This window comes from Festucalex cinctus, chromosome 8 (genome assembly GCF_051991245.1).
Source record: "Festucalex cinctus isolate MCC-2025b chromosome 8, RoL_Fcin_1.0, whole genome shotgun sequence".
Classification (NCBI taxonomy): Eukaryota; Metazoa; Chordata; class Actinopteri; order Syngnathiformes; family Syngnathidae; genus Festucalex; species Festucalex cinctus.
The window spans coordinates 14636214-14657193 of record NC_135418.1 but is presented as its reverse complement, the minus strand read 5'-3'; the positions used below and the strand labels follow the sequence as shown (position 1 = coordinate 14657193).

The 20980-nt window shown below is 39.2% G+C and overlaps 1 protein-coding gene across 4 annotated transcripts in view; it reads left to right on the top strand.

The window, feature by feature from the left end:
• The window catches only part of plxna1b (plexin A1b), a 205628-nt gene that overhangs the window by 44176 nt on the left and 140472 nt on the right, over nucleotides 1–20980 (top strand). For all 4 annotated transcript variants that reach the window (XM_077528740.1, XM_077528738.1, XM_077528739.1 and 1 more), the window contains exon 3: nucleotides 1308–1490. In XM_077528740.1, the coding sequence (XP_077384866.1) occupies nucleotides 1308–1490 (183 nt within the window). The remainder of the gene's footprint in view (nucleotides 1–1307; nucleotides 1491–20980) is intronic.

The following is a 20980-nucleotide window of genomic DNA, read 5'->3' as shown; positions in this document are numbered from 1 at the left end:
AAAATAGATTAATTGGCGACCCACCCTTTACACCATGCACTTGCGCAAAGCCAGCTTCCAGTCTGTTACAGCACTGATACTACCTTCAATGGTTGATTCTTGCCATTCTACTTTGTTCCTCCATTCTATAGAACAGTGAAAATGATAAAAAAAATAAAAAATTGAGGGGTATATTCACTAAGAATTCGCTGCGTCCGGTAATAGCGTGAAATATTGCACCACAACTTGCACCCGCAGTCTGCACCGTTCCCACCTATTCACTAAGGATATTGCTCTCATCATATACCGGCGCAAACACACCCACAAAACTGACAGCCTGGAGCAAATTTGCACCTGATTTACCACACATGGCAATGGATTTGTGCAAAGAACATGGTTGTTATAGTAACAATTGCGAGAAAGATGACATTATCAGAAAGCGAGGTTAGACCGAGAGTAAGCGTTTAGAGCGCCATTAAGCTGTACAGAGCAGAGAGGACGACAATGACGTCATTCATTCATAAAGTACAAATTATTGGTGCGATTGTCTTTTAAAAATATATTTTCAGAGGTTGGCGTGGGCGTACAGTATGCATCTGGCACGTAAAAATGATCGTAAAATGCCTCCCCGCCATTGACGATCATCCCGGGTTACGTTATGTGTCCTAAACCAACATTGAGAAATGTCCCCTTCTCTCTCTCTCTCTCTCTCTCTCTCTCTCTCTCTCTCTCTCTCTCTCTTTCTCCTCTCTCTCTTTCTCCTCTCTGCGTGATCAGCCAAAGAGCGACGTGCATCGTGCCATGCAATGCTGTCATGATCCCGGGATCGAGGTTGCGGCAGGTTTATACATGCTTTCCAAAAACGTTATATGCGTCACGCAAACTCGATGTGGCTATTTGCGCTGGCGTTAGTGACTTAGACGCTGCATATCAATGAGTCTCATTTGCATTGGGGCGGGCATATTTTGCGTCAAATAAAAGCAAATTACCTAATTTACATACGCGCAAATAACACCGGCGCACCGTAGCGCATTCTGGTCAGCAGTGCACTTAGTGACGGATTTCCCCTTATGAGCATGTTTCATGAATTAGGCGCTCCCAGATTGCTCCATTTTTACCGGTTGGCGCGGTGCAAAGGCGACGCAAACCTTTAGTGAATATGCCCCTAAGTGTAAAAGACCAGAGTCCTCATCCTGAACACATCTTGCACCTGTTTGTGAAGATGTTAAAACACTGTGTCCATATAAAGCACTTTGTTTTCTTTATCGACAGGGCAATTATTTGTAAATTATTTATTTCATAATTTGTCTTGTCTTCTTCCTGCCCAGCCTTTGCAGATTGACGACAACTTCTGTGGCCAGGACTTCAACCAGCCTCTGGGCGGAACCAGCACCATTGAGGGCATCCCCCTCTTCCTGGACAAAGAAGACGGCATGACTTCGGTGGCAGCGTATGACTACCGTGGAAACACCGTGGCCTTCGTTGGCACACGCAATGGCAAACTGAAAAAGGTATGGATGATATACATTGTCTATTCATCAAACTGATTTAGATCAGTAGAATTCTTTTTAGGATCTATCACTTTGTGATTCTGGATTATGATTTAATAAGAACATTTCATGCTTGCCTTTTAATCTCTTCTTGCAAAAATGCCCTCGCCCCCATCCTTACCCCACCACACACATATACACACACTTGAATGCAATGATTTAATGCAGCCAGACTCATTTTCCTCATGACATTTCAGGGCCGATTTGAAGCCCGTTAGTTTAACGAGCCGTTTGCAGCAAGTCTGTGGCTTTGCCCTCATTGATTGTCATGTAAGTCACGCCAGATGTAAAATGTTACTCTCACCACATTCTGGCTCGCCTCTCATTTTAAGAGCTCGCTTTCAATCAATCCATTGGCAGTGAAGCCTAAAGACTCTTTGCTTTCTTCAGCTCTGTGATCAATTAAGAAGATGACTGATAGGAGTGACTCGCATAACAACTGGTGTGTGTATGTGGTGTGCGCTTATGCGCTCTGTCCATGAATGATCACACTCATGGGAGTCATGGTTACTTGTTAGAATTTACGCCAGTCTCCCTCTGTTCCTGTCAACAATTAAATATCATGAATATATTATTAACTTAGTTGTTTGAGCACTTTTGTAGGCTCACTTGTGTATGCACGTAGCGTTTGCCACTCACAATGTGTATATTGGTATTTGCCATGTGGTGTTCAGGAGGGACTGAGGGAGGAGAACAATGCATGGTGGACTATGATTTAGTGTTGCACATTTGTCAAAATGACAGCTATTCACTGTCTTTACTTTGCTATTCTTGTGTCCTTCTGTGTGATTGTGCTCCCTGCTTGATAGATGTGTGTGTACATCACTTTGTTGAAAAAGGTGTGTTTATGGATGTATTCACACAATAATTCCACTATTGATTACTTCTAAAGTTTAGACTAGATGAAGAATGAAAATAATTAAAGTAAAAAGGACAAGAGATTATTGAGGTAGACCTCCATATTCTCTTTATGAAACTAAGGCTGGGGGAAAAAAAAAAACATCCATAGTGTGTCAGTGATTGATGATGATTTAGGTTTTAATACCACCAAGGCAAAATGGTTGATTCAATCTCGACGAATGCTGGTGTCATAGTACGACTTACTTTAGAATAGGGGTGTCCAAACATTTTCATTTGAGGGCCACATACAGAAAATTCGAAGGACGCATGGGCCACATAATGTTATGAAGAGAAATTGTGTTTAGTCCTAAAAATTGTACAAATAATTTATTTGTGCTCTTGTATATTTAGAAAAATGCTAAAGTATATAAACCAATTTATTTGTAATATGGCAATAGGGTTATTATAGTTTTGGAATTTTTCATTTTAGTTAGTTTTTATTAGTTTTCAGGGTGGTTCTGTTAGTTTTTATTAGTTTAGTTCTTTTCAAAAAGCTTAGTTTTAATTTAGTTAATTGTTAGTTTCAGTATTAGTATTAGTTTTTTTTTTTTTTTTTTTTTTTTTTTAAAGTGTAATGCTTGTGCGCAATATTTAAAAAACACCATGGGAGCAACGTCATCTGAAGGTGCTTTTATATTGGCTGCTGCTAGATGACGTCACTTCTGTGTGACATACTTTCAAACATCATTATTCTGATTTGTATCAAAATAAATCTACTAAAAATCACTTTTAAAATCATCCCCAAAGGCTAATGCATTAAATTAATTACCAAAGACTAAAACGAAGGGCGTTTGCTATAATTATACTTAGTTTTAGTTTTGTAAACATAAACTGTAGTTTCAGTTAGTTTTCGTTCTTTAAAGCATTTTCGTATTTATTTTATTTCAGTAACAATATTGTTTTTTGAATTTTAGTTTTAGTTTTTTCATTAGTTTTAGTTATCTAAAATATCCTTTAATGGCACCAGTTTTTCGATACCCTCCCTTCTTACTTTGACCATCTCCAAACATTTTTGTTTTGTTTATTTTATTTGAACTGAGCCAAATGCCATTTTTGGGATATGTCGCGGGCCACTGAAAAATGGATGTCGGGCCGTAAATGGCCCCCGGGCCGTATTTGGACACCACTGCTTTAGAACATGTGAACTCATGTGACATTAAAATATTTAAAAACTAACATTTAATCAGTTGAAGACCAAAAGTTCACTTTCATTAAACTGTTTGTGCTTCACTGTTATATTCAAATGATCTCATCATTAAAATAGTGCAGTGTTTTTAGCTGCTGACAGTTTTGTGGGAGTTCATGCTGAAAATACAGAGGCTGTCCCTGTTCTTTATGCTTTCCCCTGGAGAACACTGCTGTATAGCCATGTTTATATAGCCATGCCTGAAGGCTTCTCGAAAGGGGGGAGTAAGAAAATCTGTAGACTGGATGAATAGACTTCTAGGGGGCATTTTTCTGGTATTTTGTACAGTCACAGTTTTCAAGAAAGGGCAGGAAAAGATTGATGGCAAGCAATTACACTCACAATGCAGGTAGGAAAAAAAATCCCATACAATTGCATCCATCCATATATTTTCCTGTTCTTATTTTATCAAAAGAATATTTTACCTGTGATATTGTTGAGAGAGAAATAGAGCGACTAGATGAAGGATTGAAGCGATGAAGATGGTGTCCACTGGTGTGATTAACTCATTCCAGCGGTCATCTGGATTCTGCTGTGGTCAAGGACACAGCGGTGGGCCAGCCATACGCCGCATTTAATATTTTGGATTAAAAGTCTCCATTTCATTTGGCTGTTTCATTATCTGGAATTGGTCGATTTGGCCCGACATTGGCCAGCGCGTCTGCTCATCTGTCAGTTTCCGAGCTTACATACCGTCGTAGTTGCAGATCATGCCATGTCTTGGTGCTAATGAGCTGTCGTCTCTGTCTATCTGGGAGTTATTAGTTGAAACACCTTGGTACTTTAGAGATACTTAAGCTCTCAAAATAAAAATAATGATAAAATATACCTGTACAGAGATGATGACATGAAAGTAACTGTCAGTAATATTTATGGAAGTTGAAATGTAGTGGACAGAGTACAAATACTTGACTTATTTTACTTACTTCAGCAAAATTTTTATATATCTGTGCTTCACTTAATTATTCCTAACAATATGCATTTACTTCAATGCATAAGAGAATAATACTGCCTTTTACTGATGTGGTACTGGGAGGTTCTACAAATAACGTCTATGCAATGAGGAAGCATCATGAGATGGCCAGGCTAACATTAGTCTTTAGCTAACACTGACTTTTGAATACATAATGATATGTTACGTACCTATTTGTACTTTTACTTAAATATCACTTCCAGTTATTTCATACAAGACTGAGCGGAACCTATCGTAAATGTCTAGAATTGCCTGTGAGGTCACATAATGTAAATTTTTAAGACATTTTTCTGTAAAAATAATCCTATAAATGTCGGACGAATTTTCAGAGGTTGAATAACCGTGATTCATGACCTATGCAAATCTGAAAACACTTATTCCGAAAATCCTCTCTCATGTATGACATCATGCGAGACCTTTAGCATACCTCACAGGATCAAGTTCAGGGAGCATCAGTGGATTAACTCTGCATGTCTTTTCTTGGATTTTTGTGGTTTTAAGTAAGTGGACTTGCATTCTTGACAGTAAGGCTTATTTTGCCCTTGTGTCCTGTACTTTTGTTAAGGTAAAGTAATTTTTTTGTCTTTTGTTATACATTGGGTAACTTCTTACAGTTTTGTTTGTTGTAAAACTATACAAGGGCTTTACAAGTTTGTGCAATCCTGATTTCTTTCCCCTTTATGTGTGCTCAAGATGCCGTCGAATTTGGCAGTTTGACTCAAGTGTTGCAGTGTTATTTATGTACGTTAGCAACTTAGCAGCTGCTAAATCGGCCGCGGCCACTGCCATTTATACCGTAAAAAGTCTTCTTTATGGTGTTGGTCAATTATTAAATTCATCTGTGTAACAGTGTAATATCTATTAAATCGTAGCAGCACAAATGAAGGAAACAGATTATTTCCGATTTTCCAAGTGGTAACAGTTCGCATCTGCTAATGTAGCCACAGTGTACAAAGTGCTACGTATTGGTTCCTCTTTTGGTAGCCTGGAGAATGCTCAATCATTGTTTTCCCTCTTCTCGATGTGGCAGGTGTTCCACAAGAGCTGTCAATCATTGTTAAAGTGTGGCGTTTGCCGTTTACTCAAAATGGCAGATTCGTTTTCTATGCTGCCAAATTGGTTGGGCTAACGGCGATTTTGGGACGCGTGACGTCAGCGTCAGGATCTCTATACCACTTTTTTTCCAGACTAACACCAGTACGAGTCCTCAACACTTGAGTAGTCACTGATCCAAAGTACCAATACATTAGTACTTATGATGCATAATAATTTAAGAAAGACCTATATATCCCAATTTAGCAATTTAATTAAAAGTGCATGAAATTAATGGTGATTTTATATTCTTGAACTGTTTAATTTCTATTTCCTGATCATAAAATGGCTACAGGTATTAGAGTATCGGCTATTGCCGTGAGTAACAATACCTTGGAATAAGGCTGTTTATGTGCCAGATACTCACCCATTCCTAGCGTTTTCCTTCGTTTCTCTTGGAAACAAACAAGTCAACCAGTGCAAAGGGTTGTGTTTGACTGTCGAGGTTCCCCTGTGTTTCAGCTTGCTTAGCTATGTTCATTTATTTGGTGGTGGCGGTGTTGAGGGGGCGTTCCATGTGAGCCATCTGCTGTTGTGTATATGGCCAGTGAGCCAGGTGGCGGGTGATCCCATTGCCCACTGTGTGCTCCTAGTGGTTGTGCCAGGCTCAGTTAGGTTGGGTGCTGAGGTTCTTCCCATTGCACCTAACATGGATGGAAGTGAAGAAAAGTAGAGATGGAAAAAATAGCTCCAGCCAAAATCGTAAACTGTACACTTGAAAATGCATGTGGATGAGAAGGAAAGAGACGATCTGCAATTCTATGCTGCTTGTGACAGGCAGTGAAGGTCTGGGATGCACGGTCCTTTTCACATTTTTTGGCAAACATCGACTCAAATGCATGTACTAAATGTATCTGACATGGTGTCAAATTTTAATATATTCTAATTACTTGTAATTCAGTGTTAACTCTGATGTTATTAAACTCTTTGACATTGCTTGTGTATATTGCAGTGTGAAGCAAATTGGCGTATTCCACTGGGGCCACTCTTGTCACCATTGTATGGTTTAATTGACTGATATTATACTGCCACATTTTGTGCTGACCTGTCAAACTCCCGAGTGTGTGTTTGGGTGTGTTCACGTGTATTTGCATTGTTTGTATCTTTACGCCCATCCAACAAAATCAAAGCACTACTAAATGCACAGTGGGCACTTACACTAATAGTAGGTTGCAGTAATATTTATTTCATACTTTATTCAGGAAGATTGCTAATAAAGCAACATTCTGGTATTTTTTCTTTGAATTGCTTGAATCATTTCAAATAGAAATGCCTCTTAAAAAGTTAGATCCCATGTGTGGGTGGTGTGCATGTGTCATCTTTTGGCTCGAGCCACTGAGCCACGAGTTGTTTGACCCGGGCAGCAGCACAGAGGTTGGCTTTGTGCAGGCGTTTGTTGGCCCTCGGTCATTAGTTCACACAACTGCATGTGGTCACACACGCACGCACGGAACGGATGAAAGCGAGACGGCAAATGCAAAGAATGATGAAAGGGATCAGAGTGCTCAGACTGACTGCTCAAGACAAAAACAGATAATTTACACTTTGCTTAAGTACATCTTTTTCCAGTTAATTTAACTCCTTCCCTCAGCGCCATCAGTCATCCAATCTTATCAGGATGTTCCCAAATTAACAGCAAAATGTGTCATTTTCTCCAGTTATTTCTTTTTCCTCTTGACGGCGCAGAGTCTTAATGGCATTTTCTTATTAGATACAGCCCAGTTAAGCCATAATGCGAGTGTGACAAGTCAAGCATGTACAGTATGGCTCCTTCTCTCCCTCGGTTGCTATCTCTCTTTCTTTATTTCAATCTCTCTCACTCCCACTCACACAAGAGTTCTCTCTTGGCATCCAATCTTGAATCAAATCAGCTCAATCACATGAAGTCACAAGCTGACTATCTGCTCTAAAGCATGCTGTAGACAGGCCAACCAAGGGGCACACAGTAGGTGAACAGTACCATATATTATTCATAGATGGACTCAGGAATTAATTTCTCTCTATATTTATATTTGTATATCAAGATAATGATTCCATACAGGAGTTTTATATATATATATATATATATATATATATATATATATATATATATATATATATATATATATATATATATATATATATATATATATATATATATAATTTTAAACAAAAGTTGTAAATAACACTTGTTGCTCTGACCGCAATATACAACCCTTAGCCTGGAAATCAAGCATGACAGTGGAATGAACCAATCATCGAAGAGCGGACGTGACGTCAAAAAAGCGACTTGTGGAAGTTAACATGCCTTCACGAAGAATGTCACATCAAAGAAACATTTTGAACCGGGCCGAGCCGCGGTCAACGGCGAAATGTCCAGACCACTGATCTGAATGTAAGACTGGATAGCCGATAGGCCAAGACTTTTGAAGCCGTGAGGCTGCCATATTGCTCCTCCCAAGAAACATTTCTCGGCATACGATCCTATTGGGTAGATGCCAACGTAGTTCCGTAAGTCACACACTCATGCCGTTTCCGGCCACTGCTGCCAAAAATGGGCCGCGTCCCAACACTCGCACCCCCACCCTTGCGCCTCCCAACCGCGTGCTTGTGCCCATCGGCGTCTCAGCCCTCTGCACGCTCACATCAATCAACGGGAACGCACAACCGAGGGGCACAATGGTGAAAGTCTGATCACATACACAGAAATCATGGCAGATCACATGCTTTTCCACTGATCGGAACTAACTCAGAAATTTTCTTAATTTCTAAAGTTAAGAATAAAATATTATTTTTTTTATTATTATTTGCGACAATTTGGATGTAATCTACATTTTCTTCTTAATTGCATTACCTTGAGGAGGTATTTTATCAGGACTCAATATCAGCTGATACTCAAAATAAAGTGACTTTGACTCGGACTTGGGTGCACAAAAATATGATTGGGGAATCCCTAATTTAAATGGTCATCCTCCAGCAGCGGTAATTCCACAATAGTTGTCAGGGGTTGTAGTTAGAGATTGAACTGACAGCACCTCTGCTGGTGACAGCTAAACAGTAAAGTCTAATTTTCTTCCATTGATTTAATACAATTAGGAACAGTCATCTGCACACAAATATCACATTCTCCAAATTTTGAATATTCAATTATTGTCGAATTTGTCTGCATTTTATTCATACAATGACTAATACTTAATATGTGCAACACAAATATAGATGGTTTACTACTATAAGCTTATGCATGACTTAAAGGCAATCTCATTCTTATTTAAATTGCCATTGTGTAACCACAGTTATGAATTAATAACGCATCTTCTTAACATTGTCTCTTTGTCTGCTTCTGCTCTCTCATTTTCTGTTTCATCTGCTGCTCACATATTCTCTTTCCACTCGTAATCAATGATTCCGATTCCTCTCTTGATAATGGTTGAGTGTTATGTATGCGTGGAGGTGTCGTGTAGTGATAGGTTTCTCCAATTAAAGCACGAGGCTGACAGCACAGACATACTTAGATGTTAGTAGATGTAAGAGGAACCTACATACATATCAGATGCCCTGACCTTGAACACATTTTAAATAATTAGCGTAACACTTTTGCTGCAAGGGTTGAGATTATTAAAGGCTCTTAAAAGATTTAATTCCACGCCATCTACTATGATACACGCTCACTCGCCCCCACAGTCTCATTAAGCTTCTTTCTCCAACTGTACCTTTTATCCTACAAACTTCTCATCTGCTATAATGATCCATATTTCTAAATGAGCATTGGTTGCTTTGAGGGGCACTATTAATTGCCGAGTTAATTGTTCCCTTATCAAATTCTCACATATAACTCCAAAAGTCATTGACATCCATTTACCAGTTTTTCCAGTACACTCATGCAATCGCATTCAAAGCACACGTCATTGACAGTTCATTCCCCCGAAACTCTCATTGTTATTGCACTTTTACTCACTTCTGCTCTACGTGACTGCACAGCACTCATTCACTACTTTTGAATGCCAGCCGTAATTCACCACTTTCAAGGGTTAATGAGGCACAATGAAGAGACCAAGCGAGGGAGAGAGCCTGAGAAAAATCTTTTCGAAAAGAGGAGATGAATAATAAATGTGTCAGGCTAGAATCCAATTTTAAAGGAAGATCAGATGAGTGGATTCAAGCTGGGATACTTGCATGATCCCAGCAAGGACCTGGACTGCATGTTTCTAGGTCATCTTCATCAGAAATCGCTATGCTTTCATAATACTTCCGTAGTAATGTTGTCCAATAGTGTGCTGTCTGGAGCGAGAGAAAAAAAAAAACTAAATATCAAAAATGCAGTGTATCACAAATTACAGTTTTTAAGCACATTTTGAATTTGAAATAAATCAAACTTTTCAAAGTCATCGTTTCAGGTTTTACACATTTTTATATTAAATGTACTTAAATGTTTAAGAATGTGAACAGATGCACTTTAAGTACACAGTGAGACTCATAGTTAAGTAATGACTAATTGCCGTCAATATTCGGGTTAAGGTCAAAATTCCGGTTTCGGCACAGTTACTCTGGGATTTGTGATCAATTGGAATATCCTCATCAAATTCGCATCACACAGACAATGTTAGAAACGTAATCTCCACTTTTTACTTTCTATCGTTAATAAACGACAGTACATTCATGTCAGTCACCACATTCAAGTAGTTGGTTTTCTCGTCAAGTTTGCTGCTGTACTGCGTCAGTTTCTCCATTTTTGTTTACCTCTGCTTTTGTATTTCCATGTGGTTGTGTGCCAGACAAACTGACTTATCGTCACACCAATGTGACTAGTAATAGATACAGTAGTTTTATATTGGTTTTATATATTTTGTATCCCATTTTATTATTATTGAACATATTCTTTACTATGTCTACTACGTATGCACTTTTGGGCAGAGCTTCAAATGCCATTTTACTTTGTATAATGACAATAAAGGTACTCTAATCGATTTGATTTCGATTCACAAGAGTTCAGTTCGATTTGATTTAGATTTTTTTTTCAATTTGATTTGATTCGCTTCACTTCAATATTGATTAGTTATGGAACATCAAGTCTTCTTCAATATCAAGAACATGATAAACCGACACAAACATTAAATTCCAAATTAAAATTTGCGGAGGAAGTAGTTGGTTAAATGATTTTGTGTTGTAATCACTTAAGTATTACACAAACATTTGCATCAGCAAGGATTAGATGGAAATATTTTCATAATTCTAATTCAATTATATATTAAAAAGGTACTTATCAGGTCTTTCATACATGTAAGAAAGTATGTTTAAATTAATGTGAACAGTAAATGCCAAAAAAGCATTAAAATACAAGAAAAATTGGCCTTTAAAATTATGTTTTCTTATAAAGGTATGGGAAAAAGATATATTAAAATAATTGATTCATGGTTTTATGAATCGATATCAGGCTCGAAAATTAAAATCGATTCTATCAATTATTCGAATTTTTTTTTTTTTTTTTTTTTTTTTTACCCAGCCCTCCTACTAACATTATATCATAGCCTACTATCAATCTGATGATGAGTCCAAAGAATATGTTCCCACAATAATGTACAGAGATTCACAGTGGGAAAGTTGGACGCTAGCAGTGTCCAGAGGGTCACACGCAAGTAGCACAGTGGGCCGAGATTCCCTTTGGCCCGCACTCTTGCTACCTCCGCAATATTCTAGCACTCTTATTTCCTTGCAATTAAACCCAGCATCTCACCATGTATGCTTTGGCTTAGGAGAGTCTACCTTGGCTGCACACCCTCCATAAGCCCTTAACTACCACATACTGAAACTACATAAACCTTTTAGTCTCAGCACAAGATTTTAGTGGTACATTTGCATAGAGGTAGGACATATGGGAATGCAACGCATTTAGGTACTTGCTCACAGCTTCCTTCTCTCTATTACACCAAATTTGGAGTGAAAATAGCTGTGAATATGTTAGTATCAAATTAGTTAATCTAGTGTGAAGAATGCCCGGGCAGACACTCTTAGGGAAGCAACAGAAGCAGGCTTTTCAGATTAGCCATTGCCAGACTAATAGATTTACAGTAGATCATTTTGATGAGATCTTCTGGGGTAGAGTTGTCAGGATGATTACACTTTGTGCGCTCCTTTAGGAATACATGCTCATTTGTATACATACAGTGTACTGTACACACACGTATTTTATGTATGAAATTAAAGCATAGAAAAGGCTACAGATTACATGGTTGAATGGGATTTGGTTTGAATGTTTAGCTGTGGCTTCACGTGGATGCTTTGGGACTACAGTATGTGAAGGGCACAAGTGTTGAGAGCCGTTGTGGTGCATGTATCAAGTATATTACGCATGTGGTATGGCTCCCTCGCATTCATCATTCCTACACAGTATAGTTGAGTCTCATGCTGTTTAACTAATTACTCGCCTACCTAAAATTTAAATGCATAGCAAACATTTCCTCACAGTTATTCCACCACTTCTAACTCCCATGTAACATTCCGTCCTTTGTGTATTTTAAGCAGAACTCCTAGTCCTTGCTAAAGGAACCAAATGTTTGCTCACACCCAAAACTCCTAGCTACTCTGAAACCCACCCGACTCATTTGCTGGCCACAATGTGGAATAGATAATTTACCCAAAAATTTCAACCAAAAGACATATTTAGATGGACTACTTGCTTATTATTGCAAGGTACTTGCATCCAGTGGAGGAGTAGGTTTGTGCTAAAACGCGTCTTCAGCATAGTGCACGTTACTATAGAGCTGCTACTATTAAATCAAAGGACACGATGAGAACACGATACATTTTCCACCATGCCATGCCAAGGTTTTGCTCCAAACTAAGCTAGGGGACGTTTCTCTTTTGCAGACTACTTTTTGTCAATCTTAAATACACTAAACGCAAAAGTCTTCACTAAAGGTCAATTATAGGTTTTGTTTCCAGTCAGCCTTGTGTCATGAATGTCCTCCTGGAATTTGGGTCTTGGAACTAAAAGTGGACTAATTATTTCCACCAGCTTAAGGCTTTATTAAAGCATTAGTGGACCGAGGAAAAAAAAGATCATGGCATTATTTATGAATTAGCTGACTTTAGAGCGCTGTGATTTTCACCCATTAAGCTGTTGGTAATTAAAAATGGCTCAGCAATGTCATGCAGAGGGTGTTTTTTGTTTTCTTAGTCCTTTTTGAACATTTTTTTTTGTCCTCATTTCCAAACCTAATTTATTAAATTATCACAAAAATAATCCATCCATCCACATTTCAATGACTGATTTATTGGCTCTAAAGTAGCCATCTTTCTTTTGACATCTCATCTGCTTAAGTTGTCCCTCATCACTTCTCTCTGTTTGACCCAGAGCCTGTTTACCTCTTTGATTCGTAGACATGCATGTCTACTTTCTTACTGCTACACGCTTTTCCCCGTGGAATGAGTCATTAGCTGACTGACTGAGCTGATTGCATCTATTCCCAAGACTAGAAGTATTTGTGCATCATCTTTCTTCCCATTTTTTCTACCCCTTCCTCACCACCTAACCGCTTTTCCCGCCCATCTTACACTACCGCCTTGAGAGCATCTTACTTCTTTTTCTCCACATTCCTAGTTTTCTCCATATATTCTCCATAGCATTAATTGCATGTGTCATCCTAAATTGGCTAACACCAATTAAGCCCTCACTATTATATTTAATTGGTCATTTAGCTTGGCTTCTCTGTGATTGCAAAGTCTCTCTGGAAATGGTTTAGCTGGCCTCCTGCAGCACATGTGGTCATTTCAGAAACAGTTTCCACCTCCCTGCAGGTTTCACAATGGCTTGGCCAACTACTGACGCTGCCAAGACTGAGGGGTGCTTTGTGTGTGTGGTGTGTTCGGGGAGAAACAAATGGTCGAAGGAGAGATATTCTCCTCTGTGTATCCTCGGTCACCTCGCCTTCCAACTATCATCAAACCCCTCTCATTCACAGCTCCCCCATCCATGTGTTGCTGGTGGATTAAGCTAATTAAAGCACTGCAAACAGCATCCCAAGGGAGAGGCCCCAAACACACGTGCACGCACGCACACACACCCTCATTAATGACAGCGAGTACATAGGCGCACACAATAGGATAAACAGGGAGGAAACATGAGAACAGGCTTGCATGCATGCAGCGATCCAATACATGTCATATCAACGAGCGCAGATAGTGTTTGCTTGGTAGGTAAGCCTTGAACTTAAAACACGTTAACAGATCAGGTCACATTTCTTTTCCACTGAGAACATCTTAAATCTGCAGCCCATCTGCAACATTATGTGTAACTGTGCTGTTCAAAGCTAATGCTCAGTGTGTGATTGCTCGAAGCTTCAGCCCAAGGTCTCTCAACTATGTGTTATCATCCAGAACAGCCTTGTGCTGCCAATTTGTGGGTCACTGGCGGTGAACTAGTGGCCTAGAAATAATACTAGACCCACTTTCCTCAAATTTGATATGTGTGTTTATGGGTCTGTGTGCCCAATTTTGAGAAACCATCATGCCTACATTTCAGGTATTTGTTTTGTGGACCTTTTGCTACTATAGTCGTCACTGCATTTTGCTATATACATTTCCAAAACTGTTATTTCTTCATGACCTGGAAAGGTTATTTTTAATACAAGCTAAAGCACGCTCGATTAATCGACCAATTTTGCCCTACAAACGTCAGGAAAAATCTACTATTTTTACTTTTATGTACTCAATTTACCACAGTTGTACAAGTGACACTGGCCTAATTATTTATTGCATCTAATTCTATACCATAACTTTATATCCTTAAATATAATATATAATAAAATATGATTAGGTTCATTCTATGGACCTTTCATTGAACACAAATCAAATCCCAATTTACTGCAAGAAATGTTAGCAAAGCAAGTTATTTAAGGAATTGACCTGGATGTCACTATTTTTCACACTTTTTTACTTTATACCTAAAGTAACTTTTTGTCTAAAAAACAAAAAAACAAAAAAACAAAAAAAAGAAAAACAGCGCATCAAATCAAACGTCAATATGATAAACATTACACACATGCAACTACTAGTAACAGAAAAACATATGAGTGATTAATTTTCTTATAATTTTATTAATTAAATGGATTTTACCACATAATACATTCACAGAATCAAAAAATAGTTTTGTTTTGTTTTTGTTTTTTTAATCAATATATTTACATTTGACCCACATTATTCGTGGGGAGTAGGGACCATCCACGAATAGTGAACATCTGCATATAATTGACACCCATTTAAATGCATTGGCCCATTAATCGTAATCTGTATATATTTTTTTAGCTGGCAAAAATCGGCATCAGCCTCAAAAAATCCATATGTTCGGGCCCTAACACAAGCAGAACTACTGCAGCTCAAATGCCATTGGAAGTTAACCAACATCTGTACACAACTTTTGAAGATTCACTGTGTGGCGCCTATTAATGCGCTTACATGCACATTTGTACCGCATTATACTCAACTGGCTTGAAAGTGGCGGTTCACACGTATGAATCATCAGTTTGCCATCAGCGCCAGCAAGAAATGAGTGGAACAAATGAAAAAAATAACTGTGGATAGCAGGAAACCTTTCATCCTGTCACATAGATGGACGGGAAGAGAGCAAACGCTGTGTCACTTCGATGAGATTCCTTCCGGATGTTTCCGCTTACAGGATATTGGCTGCGTCTCTGGAAACATGCCCGCTTTCAGGGAAAAACCTATTGGATTACTGATAACCTTGGAATGGATAGGACCAGCACAGATGGTGTGTATATGCACATCTAATACGGGGTAGAAAGTGATGAGGGTGTTGGTTTTGCCTCTTTTCCCACCGTTGTCACATTTGCTGTCATTTAATGAACAGGTTGGTTATTGAGTGTTAGTTAAATTACTGGGAGCTGATATGAGACGTGTGCCTCTCGATATTTCCTCTAAATTGTATTTGTCCATATGTTGTGATGATGAGGATTGTGTCACTGCCCTGTTAGAAACCTGCTTCATTATCATAGAGAAGATATCACTGTGTCTGAACACCGAAAACACAAGTCAGTCACGCCCAAGCACGCGCAAGCACACAGCCAGTAATAAGCCTCCAATAACGTGGGGATCTTTACTCCAAGTTGCCTCTAAATCCCTTGTGGCGGGCCTGTTCCTTGGTTGCTATGGCAACAGTAGTCAGGGCAGCCATAGATACAGATAGTGAGGAAGAGGAACAAGGAGAGAGAAAGACCATTGATGTTTTGTGGTGCAGGCAGACGGATTGGATCAACGTCACAACATTAAAACGGATCCAAAACGTTACTGGGTTGAAGTTCCACCCGGCACAGTGCTCGGAGTAGAGTTGGAAGTAAGTGGGCTTGTAGGTCATGTTTACTCCTATGTGCGCATGTGTGCGCAAAAAAAAAAAAAAAAAAAAAAAAAAGAGCAGAGAGATGAAACTGAAGAGACGGCACACTCGCTCATTAAGTCCCTTGGCATGTTCGTTCGTTCTCCGTGTTTGTGCGCTCGCAGATGAGCTCCGTCTTTGTGCTCATCCATGCACAACGCAGTGGTTGTGAACAGGATCCAGTTAACCCTCTGCGCTTCTTTGATCCCGCTTGTAATTACAGCCACAATATGGGCGTATACATGAGGAGGTTTCCCGTGAGTTGATGAAATGTAAATGTTCCGTAACGATTCATACGCTGTTTGATATCATTCACCGGTGACGGAGCTTTTCCTGTGGGTGTGGATCTTACTGTAAACATTTTTTAAAAAGCTGTCTCCCACTTGACTGCAAATCAATATATAGTATATGGTTATTGCTATCACGCTGACAATCCATTGCCACTGGCAGAATGATGTGAAACGAATTACAGAAGCACTGTTGAAATCGCCTCTCCATATACAGTACAGAATAGTGCGGCGGGGACTGGATGCACGGCAAACAGGCAGTTAGTGTCGGGACTCTGATGGAAAATCCATAGTTTCATTACAGACTCAGTGGTATGAATGTGGCTGGGAGGCGACCAAGGCTCCATCATGGGCCCTACGGGAGCCCCAAATGGCTGCATTTAGTGATGTAGTGAAGGGCAGAGGAGGCACCGGGGTCAAGGCTGCTGCTGGGAATGAAGCGCGTGCGAGTTAGAGAAAGAAGGCGCCGCATAAAGTTCTTATGCACTGACGGGCACGGTTTCAACCACACTCAGACTAACTTTGTGTCACACTGTACCCGGGTCCCAATTAAAGTTCCGTTGGAGGCAGCATTTGAAAGAAGTTAATGTCAAAATAGTGTGGCAGAGGTTTTTGTTCTGTTCTGAGCCACCGTGGTAATCATGGTTCAAACCACCGTGGACCAAACTGCTTACAGCAGTCACAGTACAGATGACCTTAGTATACGAACGTAGTATACGGGGTGAACCGAACAAAATGTGACAGTACTTAATTGGCCATTACAAAACTTGAAGTGGTCCAGGATACCATTCGTGGTTGGAGCCTAAATTGTTGGGCTGCCACTATCGAATAATTTTTGAACCGTCTTATTTCGCATTAAGTTGTATGACACTATTTTTCCCCAGTTAACTCATTCACTCCCAGCCATTTTCACAGAAGCAATCCCGTTCGCTCCCTGCTGTTTTACTGAATTTTGACTGATTTTGCAAGGCCCACAGAATATTGTGTTAAATTGCTATAAAAGCATGGAACCTATCAAATGAAAGATGAAAGTCTCTTCTTTCATCAGGAAAAAAAGTATGTTTCTATCTGTTTCCGTTCTGCAGCAATTAGCATTAGAAGAGAGCTAAGTTTCATCAGTTTTCACAAATCTATTTAAAATTCAAAGTAATTTAGCTTTTTTTCTAGATGGCCCTGGTTGATCTCATTTGCTCTGCTGCCACCTGCTGGCCGTTTGTGTAATAACTACCATTTCTGCAACCGTTCTTTGCAGTTGAGAGGCTGCATCAAAGCCTTCTGTATGCTCTAGCATAAAAACAAAACAAAACGTATAAATACGTCTTTGAGATACTTAAAACAAAAAAAAAACGTATTTACACATTATTGGGAGCAAATTAGTTAATTAACCAAATATTGTTATTTTTAGCCCATTTCCCACTGAGAGGCGAACGTGTATGACACTAACGAATGCTTGATTCCACATCAGATTTCGTTCATGGTCATAACTTTTTTGTTGTTGAAATTGTTCAAAATTTCCTTGTGACAAGAAAAATGTTAAGACTGTTTAGAGAGCCAATAAAACGGTTTAGAGAACATTTTGGAAACATTGTGACTTTGAATGAACCTTAACGTGAAACCGACATTTGTTAGTGTTGCAACCGTTTGCCCCTCAATGGGATGCAGGCTTTATTTGGTATTGTTTATCCATCCATCCATCCATCCATCCATCCATCCATTTTCTTGACCGCTTATTCCTCACAAGGGTCGCGGGGGGTGCTGGCGCCTATCTCAGCTGGCTCTGGGCAGTAGGCGGGGGACACCATGGACTGGTTGCCAGCCAATCGCAGTGGTATTGTTTGGTGATTGAAAAATTAAACAATTAAGTAATATCACACGAGAGGGATTGATGTTCTACTCGCCAACCTTTTTAAAACCAGTTCAGGTACTGGTTTGGTGGTTGTTTTCCAAATTAAAAGCAGATGTTTTCAAATGTCTTATATTGATTCAAAACATGTGACCTGCGATTGGCTGGCAACCAGTCCAGGGTGTCCTCCGCCTACTGCCCAAAGCCAGCTGAGATAGGCTCCAGCACCCCTCGCGATCCTTGTGAGGAATGAGCGGTCAAGAAAATGGATGGATGGATGATTCAAAACAAAAGATAATACTCTGCTTTCATGAAGGACTACAGAATTCAGAAAGTAATTATATTTGACAGGCTGAAATCGGAGCATTTGGACAATTTTAAGTTAAACAACGGCTTCAAACGATTACTTGATTATTAAAATTATTAAATTGATTAATCAATTAAGTTTATCACCTCTATTTCCAATTGCAACTGCTGGTGCAGTCCTAAATTTTGTTGATTGAACTGATGAAGCCTACTCGGATGAAAGCCAAAACGTCGTATGAAAAATCTATATATCGTATATTGTTTTACTTTTGTTGAAATAAATTATTTGATTTGATTGGAACATTTTAGTATTTTAAAGGTATCATGTTTCATTCCCTTTTGTTTGATGTGTCCGCGTTACATGAAACTTAACTGGGACTGACACATTGGGAAGTATGAAGTAAGAACACGTTCCTCTCAATTGGAGAATTGTCTGATCAAGAGTGAAAACAGGCATTAAGAAACATATGAAAAGTATCTTTTAATAAGTTTAAATGTCATTAAATATGATAACTATATAGTGAAGTTTTCTGTGTTGGTGGGTCTGAAAAATATCCCCAGGAATCAACAGTAGTTTATTGGACACAGTTTGGAGATGCTGATCCTGCTGGACGTCATTATAATGACATTTTTGACCTGCCAGTATTGTATTATACATACACTAAGTCGGTTGCAATGAACAGGAAACCTTGTCAGTCTGTCTCCCTGACAATCTAATTGTTATATTGTACAATGTATTCTAGAATCAAGGATCACAACTGTAAATTGGGCCTTGAGTTCTTTCTCATTACAGCTCGTCAGTGACAGAAGACGGTACACCGCATATCACGCTGACCTAACACCTCCTACACACACCACAACATACGCACATGTTTAATGAGCATATTAAAGGCGCGGAGCTATTAAGGGATGTTGAAATGGGCCTTAGGTGAGTTAATCTGAGAGAAGGTAGCACTCAGGAGCTCCGGGCTGTTGTTTGTTCCTCTAGGTGATTAGAGTTTAGAGGCTGGCTTTAAGGGAAATTAGCTTTCGATTGGACCTTCTGATAAAGAGGTGTGCTTGTAATCGTTAGTGACCCTGAGGACTACAGAGTAAAGATCAAATGAGACTTATTGTTCAAAGTAATGTGGATTGATTTGAAAATGTGCTTTTTATTTTGTCTTTAGGCCACACACTGCAAAGACACTTTAAATAGTTACGGTTGACGCTCCACGTTGCCCATTTATTGGCAAACAACAAATAACAGCTTCCATATAAATCTGCCCTGTTCAGTTATTTACTAAGTCTCTCGTCTTTGGCTCACTACAAATTTGATAGTTAATTCTATTTGAAACCTTGGCATGGTTCTGTTTGTTCACTTTATACCAATTTTGTGATGGTGTGCGATTAGAAACCATCCACCCCTGCAGGCACTTGATTGATTGACTGCTGTATTTTTATCACACTTGCGTGTTCCGCATGTACCTAACCCGGTGATTCCATGTCAAGCCAAGGCATCATAGCGGAGCGGTCCAGTGGATAAAGTAGGAGATGACACAATGAACACACACGCACACACACGTTTAATCAGACTGATTGCTGTTGCTCTTGTTGCATCATTTCTCTAATGCATTGGTCCTGCGTCACTTTCTCCCCTGTGTGTGGCAATTCAAAAAACATTCTAGGTCCTCAGGAGAGTGAAAAGCCTCAGGGAGCAGGTTCTGACATTATGAAACCTCACCTGTTCACTATTTACAGTATATGCTAGTTTACAGCCTATAGACAGACATTTCAGTCTTTTTATAGTTAAAGCTGCTCAATGTAACAATTATATTTTATTGATTTAACTTTATTTTTTAGTTGTCAACTTGCTACTTTGTGAAGACTACGTCAGGGTTAGCCCCCTCTTTTGTTTATTTATTGAACGTTTGAGTCAGATTTTTTTGAAAAGCATACTCATGTATTTGTGGTGATAGCCTATCATGACTGGATAGCTGTATAGATATAAAGCATGTGCTTGTACTTATGCTCATAATAAACGGACAAGACAAATAAGCCATCTTTCTTGAGCTGATTGAACTGACAAACATTCTTCTGTGTTCCCCTTCGTAGCGCCATCCATATGAGACAAATACATTCACATACAAATATACACTGTGACTACTTCGCCTCTCCTCGGGGAGAGCGATGAAGCCAGAAGCAATGCAAATTGGGTAAAATGTTCCGGAAAGTGGCTTTTCCCGCCGGGACTCATCCACTCCAGCTTTGCGTTAGCACTCACTCAGCTGCAAAAGAGACCTTTGTTGGAAAGAAATGTAAAGGTAGTGAGGTTAACGGCACATGCAGGCAGTTACTGAGTGCTGGGATTTGCCTGTTGTGATTCTATTCTGTCGAAGCATATTTATTACATTGGTAGATGATGTCTTTTCAGCCTTGTTATGCAATAAATCCTCTCCTTTAATAATGGTCTTTATCCTCCATTGACAACGTTGAAAAGCCTTCAATTTATTACATCGCAGAAT